The sequence below is a fragment of the Tachysurus vachellii genome, chromosome 4 (genome assembly GCF_030014155.1).
Source record: "Tachysurus vachellii isolate PV-2020 chromosome 4, HZAU_Pvac_v1, whole genome shotgun sequence".
Taxonomy (NCBI): Eukaryota; Metazoa; Chordata; class Actinopteri; order Siluriformes; family Bagridae; genus Tachysurus; species Tachysurus vachellii.
In genome coordinates this window covers 30,788,140-30,798,139 of record NC_083463.1, presented here as the reverse complement: position 1 = coordinate 30,798,139, position 10,000 = coordinate 30,788,140, and the positions used below count along the sequence as shown (strand labels likewise).

The 10,000-nt window shown below is 44.6% G+C and overlaps 1 protein-coding gene across 1 annotated transcript in view; it reads left to right on the top strand.

Moving 5' to 3' along the window:
- Window positions 1–10,000, top strand: part of dnah9l (dynein, axonemal, heavy polypeptide 9 like) — a 39,296-nt gene that overhangs the window by 17,150 nt on the left and 12,146 nt on the right. The window contains exons 27-49 of the mRNA XM_060868882.1: window positions 194–388; window positions 479–556; window positions 652–784; window positions 872–999; window positions 1,128–1,276; window positions 1,363–1,513; window positions 1,613–1,744; window positions 1,887–2,060; window positions 3,325–3,529; window positions 3,740–3,905; window positions 3,999–4,101; window positions 4,713–4,952; window positions 5,067–5,228; window positions 5,323–5,516; window positions 6,446–6,608; window positions 6,698–6,821; window positions 6,917–7,059; window positions 7,146–7,307; window positions 7,421–7,654; window positions 7,747–7,893; window positions 7,968–8,081; window positions 8,231–8,374; window positions 8,465–8,647. Coding sequence (XP_060724865.1) covers window positions 194–388; window positions 479–556; window positions 652–784; window positions 872–999; window positions 1,128–1,276; window positions 1,363–1,513; window positions 1,613–1,744; window positions 1,887–2,060; window positions 3,325–3,529; window positions 3,740–3,905; window positions 3,999–4,101; window positions 4,713–4,952; window positions 5,067–5,228; window positions 5,323–5,516; window positions 6,446–6,608; window positions 6,698–6,821; window positions 6,917–7,059; window positions 7,146–7,307; window positions 7,421–7,654; window positions 7,747–7,893; window positions 7,968–8,081; window positions 8,231–8,374; window positions 8,465–8,647 — 3,624 coding nt within the window. The remainder of the gene's footprint in view (window positions 1–193; window positions 389–478; window positions 557–651; window positions 785–871; window positions 1,000–1,127; window positions 1,277–1,362; window positions 1,514–1,612; window positions 1,745–1,886; window positions 2,061–3,324; window positions 3,530–3,739; window positions 3,906–3,998; window positions 4,102–4,712; window positions 4,953–5,066; window positions 5,229–5,322; window positions 5,517–6,445; window positions 6,609–6,697; window positions 6,822–6,916; window positions 7,060–7,145; window positions 7,308–7,420; window positions 7,655–7,746; window positions 7,894–7,967; window positions 8,082–8,230; window positions 8,375–8,464; window positions 8,648–10,000) is intronic.

The following is a 10,000-nucleotide window of genomic DNA, read 5'->3' as shown; positions in this document are numbered from 1 at the left end:
GTTTTGTTAATGTGTTTTCGGATTTGTTAATTTGTTTTCGGATTTGTTAATGTGTTTTGTTAATGTGTTTTCGGATTTGTTAATTTGTTTTGTTAATGTGTTTTCGGATTTGTTAATTTGTTTTCGGATTTGTTAATTTGTTTTCGGATTTGTTAATTTGTTTTGCACTGCGTTTTTGCGTGTGTGTAATAAGGTGCTGATGCGCGCTTTACGGGATTTCAACCTGCCCAAGATCGTTACAAGCGACGTGCCGATATTCCTGGGTCTGATCGGTGATTTGTTTCCACTGTTGGATATTCCACGTAAAAGAGACATACAGCTAGAGCAACACGTTCGTCAGGCGATCGCCGAGCTGCGTCTGCAGCCTGAGGAGAACTTTATCCTGAAGGTTAGCTTCATGTTTTATTATGTTTTACTCACCAACCTATCAGTCAGATTAGATTCTCTTTCCTTTTCCTTTACACTCTGGTGTCTACAGGTGACTCAGTTAGAGGAGCTACTCGCTGTGAGACATTCTGTCTTTGTGGTTGGTGGCGCTGGAACAGGAAAGAGCCAGGTATAAAAAAAAAAAACATTATGTTTTGTTTTTTCAGTAAAATCGAATCCAGACTGCTGTCGTGCGAGTCGTGCTCTTTTTCCCCATGCGTATAGATTTTAAAGACGCTGCATAGAACTTACTCGAACATGAAGCTGAAGCCTGTGTGGAGCGACATGAACCCGAAAGCCGTGACTACGGACGAGCTTTTCGGATTCCTGCATCCTGCTACACGAGAGTGGAAAGATGGTGAGCGTGTTAACGTTGACGGTGTTACACGTGCGTGTCCAGAATGTTCGTATTATTCCTCGTGTCTTTGTTTTCTTTATGTTTTAGGCCTCTTCTCGTCAACCATGAGAGAGCTGTCTGCTTTATCCCACGATGGCCCAAAGTGGATCGTGCTTGACGGCGACATCGATCCTATGTGGATAGAATCACTTAACACTGTTATGGATGATAACAAGGTCACTACAGTACATAAACATAACAATAACGACAACGTCTGAGCATGACAACATGATCTCGTCAAAGATTGCTAGCACTTTTTAAGTGAAAATAAAATGCTATATTGTATGTTTTTGACGTGTGTTAGGTGCTGACGTTGGCCAGTAACGAACGTATCTCTCTAACGTCCTCTATGCGTCTGCTGTTTGAGATCAGTCATCTGAAGGCTGCCACCCCTGCGACCGTATCCAGAGCAGGCATCCTTTACGTCAACCCACAGGATCTCGGCTGGAGCTCGTGAGTGACACCCGTTAACATTTATGCTAACAAGCTACTACACATACATCGTAGTCTGTCACTTAAACATTTCCGTTGTTTTTCAGCTACGTTACAAGTTGGATCGACACACGCCAGGCCCAATCCGAGCGAGCGAATATGACCATTTTGTTTGATAAGTATGTGCCCTACTGTTTAGAGCAGGTCAGGTGCAACCTAAAGACCATCACACCTATACCTGAGGCCAGTATGGTGCAGGTACAGCAAAACTTTTCTCAATTTACATATACGTACATTCAAATAAATAGAACGTCACACACGAGAGTACAGACGTGTGTGTGTTTGTGCGTGCCGCAGACTCTGTGTTGCTTGTTAGACTGCTTGTTGACGGACGAAAACGCTCCTGCCGACTCTCCTCGCGAGCTCTACGAGATCTACTTTGTGTTCGCGTGTGTGTGGGCTTTTGGAGGAGCCCTCTTTCAGGACCATGTGAGTGTGAAGTGTTAGGTGTAGCGTAAATCATCGTCATTCCTTCTTATGAAATAAAAAAAAAAATACATCCAACCTATAATGAAAAATACTATCTCTTCATTTCGACTTCTCTTTAACTTCCTCCGTCTTTGTCTGTTAGCTTAGAGATTATCGTGGCGAGTTCAGTCGGTGGTGGAATAAGGAGATGCGAGCGGTGAAGTTTCCCTCCCAGGGAACTGTTTTTGATTACTACATTGACCCCAACACGAAGAAGTTCACGCCGTGGAGCGAACGCACACCTCCGTATGAGCTGGAGCCTGATGTTCCTCTGCAGGTATTACACACATATACACACAGTACATCAAAACTACACAGCAAAACTTTCAGTACTGTCAATATATCCATTCATCCATCCATCCCTCCATCCATCCATCCATTAATCTATCCATCCATCCATCCTTCAATCCATCCATCCACCCATCCATTCATCCATCTAACCATCCATCCATCCATTAATCTATCCATCCATCCATCCATTCATCCATCCAACCATCCATCCATCCATCCATCCACCCATCCATTCATCCATTCAACCATCCATTCATCCATCTATCCATCCATAAATCCATCCATCCATCCATCCATCCATTAATCTATCCATCCATCCATCCATGCATCCTTCAATCCATCTATCCATCCATCCATCCATTCATCCATCCAACCATCCACCCATCCACCCATCCATTCATCCATACAACCATTCATTCATCCATCTATCCATCCATAAATCCATCCATCCATCCATTAATCTTTCCATCCATCCTTCAATCCATCTATCCATCCATTCATCCATCCAACCATCCAACCATCCATTCATTCATCCATCCATCCATCCATCCTTCAATCCATCTATCCATCCATCCATTCATCCATCCAACCATCCATCCATCCATCCATCCATCCACCCATCCATTCATCCATCCAACCATCCATTCATCCATCTATCCATCCATAAATCCATCCATCCATCCATTAATCTATCCATCCATCCATCCATCCATCCTTCAATTCATCTATCCATCCATACATCCATACATCCATCCATCCATCCATTCATCCATCCAACCATCCATCCATCCATCTACCCATCCATTCATCCATACAACCATCCATTCATCCATCTATCCATCCATAAATCCATCCATCCATCCATTAATCTATCCATCCATCCTTCAATCCATCTATCCATCCATCCATCCATCCATCCATCCAACCATCCAACCATCCATTCATCCATCCATCCATCCATTAATCTATCTATCTATCCATCCATCCATCCTTCAATCCATCTATCCATCCATCCAACCATCATTCATCCATTTATCCATCCATCCATCTATCCATCCATTCATCCATCCAACCATCCATCCATCCATCCATCCACCCATCCATCCTTTTCTGTGTATATTTCTGTGTCTGGGATTTGTTAGGTATAAAATATTTAATTTCAGTATAACCTGATAAACAGAATCTAACCTGAATCTAAACAGGTTTATGTGTGACTGCTTTTCACTCTAGTCTTGTTCTAATGTACTCAGACGGTGCTGGTTCACTCGGCCGAGACGACCTGTCTGGCGTATTTTGTGGAACTCCTCTTAGAGAAAGGCAAGCCGGTGATGCTGGTGGGGAACGCAGGCGTGGGCAAGACCATTCTCGTATGGGACACCATCTCCAAACACAGGGAGGAGTACATGGTGGCCAAAGTACCCTTTAATTATTACACCACGTCGGCCATGCTGCAACGTGAGCACACACACACACACACACGCACACACACACACACACACACACACACACACACACACACACACAAACACACACACACACACACACACACACACACACACACACACACACATAGTGCTAGTGTGTGTGTGTCATGCTAGTATGAGTCTGAAAATGTACAATAGTGTCTATAACACACATCTTACTGTCTTATGTGTCATGGGGCAGGTGTTTTGGAAAAGCCTCTAGAGAAGAGGGCAGGAAGGAATTTTGCTCCTCCTGGCACCAAGAAGCTGATCTACTTTGTTGACGATCTAAACATGCCGGAAGTGGATGCCTACGGAACAGTCCAGCCACACACACTCATCAGACAACATCTGGATTATTCTCATTGGTGTGTGTGTGTGTGTGTGTGTGTTATTTTATATTATGACATTTACAAAAAATGTATATAAAATATAAATACATACACTGTGTGTGTTTTCAGGTACGATCGTCAGAGACTGGTGCTGAAGGAGATTCATAACTGTCAGTATGTCACTTGCATGAACCCAACAGCTGGAAGCTTCTCCGTCAACCCTCGGCTGCAGGTACCACGAGGCCACGGAGCCAAATTAGCTGGTTTGTTGAGGATGTGTTGTTGTAATAAAACCTCGGGGTGGAAAGAATAACTTCACTAGTTTTACTACACGGGGCACGGTGGCTTAGTGGTTAGCACGTTCGCCTCACACCTCCAGGGTTGGGGGTTCGATTCCCGCCTCCACCTTGTGTGTGTGGAGTTTGCATGTTCTCCCCGTGCCTCTGGGGTTTCCTCCGGGTACTCCGGTTTCCTCCCCGGTCCAAAGACATGCATGGTAGGTTGATTGGCACTTCTGGAAAATTGTCCCTAGTGTGTGATTGCGTGAGTGAATGAGAGTGTGTGTGTGCCCTGCGATGGGTTGGCACTCCGTCCAGGGTGTATCCTGCCTTGATGCCCGATGACGCCTGAGATAGGCACAGGCTCCCCGTGACCCGAGGTAATTTGGATAAGCGGTAGGAAATGAATGAATGAATGAATAAACTTTACTACAACACCTCATCATCACCTGAGTTTTTATTTCTTATTTAACTGTTAACTTTCTGTCGTACATTAAAAGTATGTTGATTTGCTCGAAGGGGTAACAATCATTTCCCTTTGTTTCTGCCACCTCTCTTGTTATAGAGGCATTTTTCAGTTTTCGCAGTGCATTTCCCAGGTGCCGAGGCCCTGAATACGATCTACAGCAGCATTCTGTGTGGTCACTTCCAGCAAGGGGGCTTCAGCTACGGAGTGAGCCGCTTGGTCGGAGCGCTCGTCCAGGCCTCCATCTGCCTCCACCAGAAAATGACTCAGAACTTCTTGCCTACTGCAATCCGCTTTCACTACATCTTCAACCTAAGGGACATCTCAAACATCTTCCAGGTGTGTGTGTGTTTCGAGAACGTGCTTGTGTGTGCATGTGTCATGTATATTAATTTTCTATAATTAGTCTTATTAAAAAAATGAGTAGTAAATTTGTGTGTTCTTTGTGTGTAGGGGATTCTTTTTGCCCAGCCTGAGACCGTACGCTACCCCATCGAGCTGGTGTACCTCTGGCTGCACGAGTGTTCTCGTGTGTACTCTGATAAACTGATGGAGGAGAAGGATGTTGAGCTTTTCAGTAAGATCCTGTTGGACACTGGCAAAAGATACTTTGAGGTCAGAGGAATACTTTAGTCCTTTATATCACAACATGATGTCATACGGCGGGTTTAAAGCTAAATGCTCCATCTCCGTGTCTCTACTTCTGCAGGGAATAGATGAGTCCATTTTTATCCACCAGCCTCTCATCTATTCTCACTTTGCCCACGGTGTTGGAGAGCCTCGTTACTCACAAGTCAGTGATTGGGAGAAGCTGCAGAAAACGCTGAGCGATGCGCTGGAGCACTACAACGAGCTGCATGCCAACATGAACCTGGTGCTGTTTGAGGAAGCCATGCAGCACATGTAAGTGTTCATGTGTTTATCCAGCAATCCCTCTGTATGTCCATCCAATTTTTTATCCATCCATCCATCCATCCATCCATCCATCCATCCATCCATCCATCCATTCATTCATCCATCCATCCATTTACATTTACATGTACAGCATTTGGCAGACGCCCTTATCCAGAGCGACCTACATAACGACGTACATCCATCCATCCATCCATCCATCCATCCATCCATCCATCCATCCGTCCATCTATCCATTAATCTATCTATTCATCCATCCATCCATCTATCCATTCATCAATCCATCCATCCATCCATCCATCCATCCATCCATTCATTCATCCATCCATCCATTTACATTTACATGTACAGCATTTGGCAGACGCCCTTATCCAGAGCGACCTACATAACGACGTACATCCATCCATCCATCCATCCATCCATCCATCCATCCATCCATCCATCCATCCATCCATCCATCCATCCATCCATCTATCTATCTATCTATCTATCTATCTATCTATCTATCTATCTATCTATCTATCTATCCTTTTCTGTGTATATTTCCCTATTTATTCATGTCAGTCTATCCATTGGTACCTCCTTCCATTCATTTATTTATCCATCTATCCTTCTGTATATTCAGCCAAACATCTACCTTTCCATCATCCCATAAATATGTCAATTCTTCCATCAGTCCTTCATTTCATCCACGAATCCATCCATATATACATGACCTCCTCTGAATATCCATTAAGCCATAACGATTTTCATTCATTCATTCGATCATTCATTCATTCGATCATTCGATCATCTCTATATTTATCCATCCAAGCATCTACATTCATTTATATACCTTTGTGTATTTATACATTTATTTATTTATTTATTTATTTATTTGTTCATTCATTTATCCGTCCAAATGTTGTTGTGTTTTTCAGATGTAGGATCAGCCGTATTCTGGAGTCTCCAGTAGGAAATGCTCTGCTTATTGGAGTGGGTGGCAGCGGGAAACAGAGTTTGTGTCGCCTGGCTGCCTTCCTTAGCATGCTGGAGGTCTTTCAAATCACTCTACGCAAAGGTTATGGCATCGGGGACCTGAGGGTAACACACACACACACACACACACATACACAGATTTTACTCTTCACTCTTCATCACTTCACCCTCTCACTGTCACTGTCTGTCTGCAGAGTGATATAGCTGCTCTCTACATTAAGGTGGGAGTGAAGAACATCGGCACGGTTTTCCTGCACACGGACGCTCAAATTCCCGATGAAAGTTTCCTAGTGCTGATCAACGACATGCTCGCATCCGGTAACTAATACAAAAACGGCTTGTATGCAGTAGACGCGAGACAGAGACACACACACAGAATAACCGATAATGCATGTATACGTTTGTGTGTGAAGGAGACATCCCGGATCTGTTCACCGAAGAGGAGGTGGATATGATCGTGGCTTCGATCCGTCTGGAACTCAGAGGCCTCGGGATGCTGGACACGCGAGAGAACTGCTGGAACTTTTTCATCGACCGCATACGCAGACAGCTAAAGGTCGAGAGAACAGTAGATTCATTCATAACCATCTCTAATAGAGTTATTTTGCTTTGACACTGTTGACACTCGGATGGTGATGACAGGTGGTCCTGTGTTTCTCGCCGGTGGGTTTCACTCTGCGGACGCGTGCGCGGAAGTTTCCAGCTTTGGTGAATTGCACCGCTATTGACTGGTTCCATCCTTGGCCCCAGCACGCACTGCAGTCCGTCAGCAAAACTTTCATTAGTAACATCCAAGGCCTCGAGGTGAGAATCAGAATACGAAAATAACTCGGTACAGCGATCACGCCTGTTATGTATCACGTGCCGTGTCTTGTGCCTACCTATGACTTTAAACCTCTTGATACGTTTTGCTTTAGCCTGCGGTAAAGCTGTCGATCAGCGAGTTCATCTCGTATGCGCACACGTGCGTTAACGAGGTCAGCGTGAAGTACCAGCAGAACGAAAAACGCTTCAATTACACCACGCCGAAGAGCTTCCTTGAGTTCATGAAGTTGTACAGCAACCTGCTGGCGACCAAAAGGAGGGAATTAACACAGAAGATGGAGCGCCTGGAGAACGGCCTGCAGAAACTTTTATCCACGGCCTCCCAGGTGACCTTCTCGTGCGTTTCTGTGTTATTTAATAATTACACTGTACACAGTTTTCTCTCTGTGTTTTCACTCTGTTTCCTTCTTGCTCTCAGGTGGAGGATCTGAAAGCTAAGCTAGCGCTGCAGGAAGTGGAGCTGCATCACAGGAACAGCGACACAGAGGCCCTTATTGCTAAAATAGGCCAACAGACGGACAAACTGAACCAGGAGAAGAGCGTTGCCGATGCAGAGGAGCACAGGGTGTGAGAAATACACAGTAGAAGTAAATTATGCAACATCAGGTGGCTTGAATAAAAGTTTTTGCATGTGTTCAGGTAGCAGCGATCCAGGCTGAGGTGTCGAAGCAGCAGAGAGAGACTGAAGTGGACCTGGCTAAAGCTGAACCAGCCTTACAGGCAGCCAACGCTGCTCTTAACACACTGAACAGGGTGAGTGTGTGTGTGTGTGTGTGTGTGTGTGTGTAAGGAAACAAGAGAGGGAGTCACAGAGGAGAAAAATGGCAACCCGTGTATATATATATATATATATATATATATATATATACTGTATATATCGGCTTCACGTTTGTTTTGTGCAGCTTAATCTAACAGAGTTACGGACGTTCCCAAATCCACCCGTGATCGTGACCAACGTTTTAGCGGCCGTGCTGGTCCTACTCAGTCCGAGCGGACGTGTTCCTAAAGATCGCAGTTGGAAAGCTGCTAAAGTCTTCATGAGCAAAGTGAGCGAAGCTTCTTCACATAACGTTCTTCACATATAAGAGCATTCCTAGCCATAGCAGCTCTCCAGTGGGGTGTCTGTGTCATCACAGGTAGATGATTTCCTACAAGCGCTGGTTAACTTCGATAAAGAGCACATTCCCGAGGCTACGGTGCGAGTGCTGAGGGACGAGTATCTGAGCGACCCGGACTTCAACCCGGAGTTCGTTCGTCTCAAGTCCTCGGCTGCAGCAGGACTGTGTGCCTGGGTTATCAACATGGTGCGATTTTATGAGGTATTCCATGAGGCTACATAAAGTTCCACCATCTTCAGCAACGATATTTAGATTTATTTAGGTCTGTAAGATGTACAGTCACAACAGTAAATCTCTTCCTCCTTCTTTATTTGCCAAACAAACACGTTAAGGAGCATCGGACACTTTTGCATTAACCGAGATCCTAGATTTTAACCTAAAGATAGATTTAAACCAAACATTTCCCATTAAGCCACAACCTGATCATGTACATTCACTCATTTTCTACCGCTTATCCGAACTACCTCGGGTCACGGGGAACCTGTGCCTATCTCAGGCGTCATCGGGCATCAAGGCAGGATACACCCTGGACGGAGTGCCAACCCATCGCAGGGCACACACACACTCTCATTCACTCACACAATCACACACTACGGACAATTTCCCAGAGATGCCAATCAACCTACCATGCATGTCTTTGGACCGGGGGAGGAAACCGGAGTACCCGGAGGAAACCCCCGAGGCACGGGGAGAACATGCAAACTCCACACACACAAGGCGGAGGCGGGAATCGAACCCCCAACCCTGGCGGTGTGAGACGAACGTGCTAACCACTAAGCCACCGTGCCCCCTGATCATGTACAATGTACCTATCGTCGCTGTCGGGCGGAAACCTCGTATGTCCAAATTTGGTCAATTTCATATTTTTTCACATATCGATGCTATTGGTCAGTCCCCACGTGGGTCTGTTATTTTTACAAGTTATTAACCAATCTAAAGTCTTGAAAATAGCTTGAGCGCAAATCTCATAACTCCATTGGACACTTCAACTGTCCACCTCTTCCTCACTCCGTGGGAGAGCTTCACGGCATATTTCTCCTCAAGAAGAGTCGCAACGAATCAACACGCCTTCTGAGGTAAATGTCTTCAAAACACTGGGCTCAAAGAAAAAAAAATCTTGACCCCCGCTAGTTCTGGTGCTCGTCTGAGGACAGGAAATTAGCGCAAGACAATCCACTGCAACGCGGACTAAACCCTGTGCACTGCAGATATGTACCCTGTGCACGACGAGATGTATTTCTGTTGATGCTTCAGTACTACTTTTATATTTCTAGTCTTTTAGTCATTAGTTTATGCAAATTGTCTCTTAAACATCTCTGAATTTTCTCTTAAAAGCTCTTCTCTCTCTCTTGTGCTGCCCCCTGCAGATATTTGTGAGTAAACACACTTCACTGTTCCAACATAAATACAACATGGAAATTGTCTAACATACAGAAAGCTTATTAAAATTCATTTTCCCATATTAATAAATTTGCATGAATATAATATTACTAGACTGTTATTGAATAAATACAGAAATATGTAGATTGCATGAAATGGTCAGGTATACTGTAT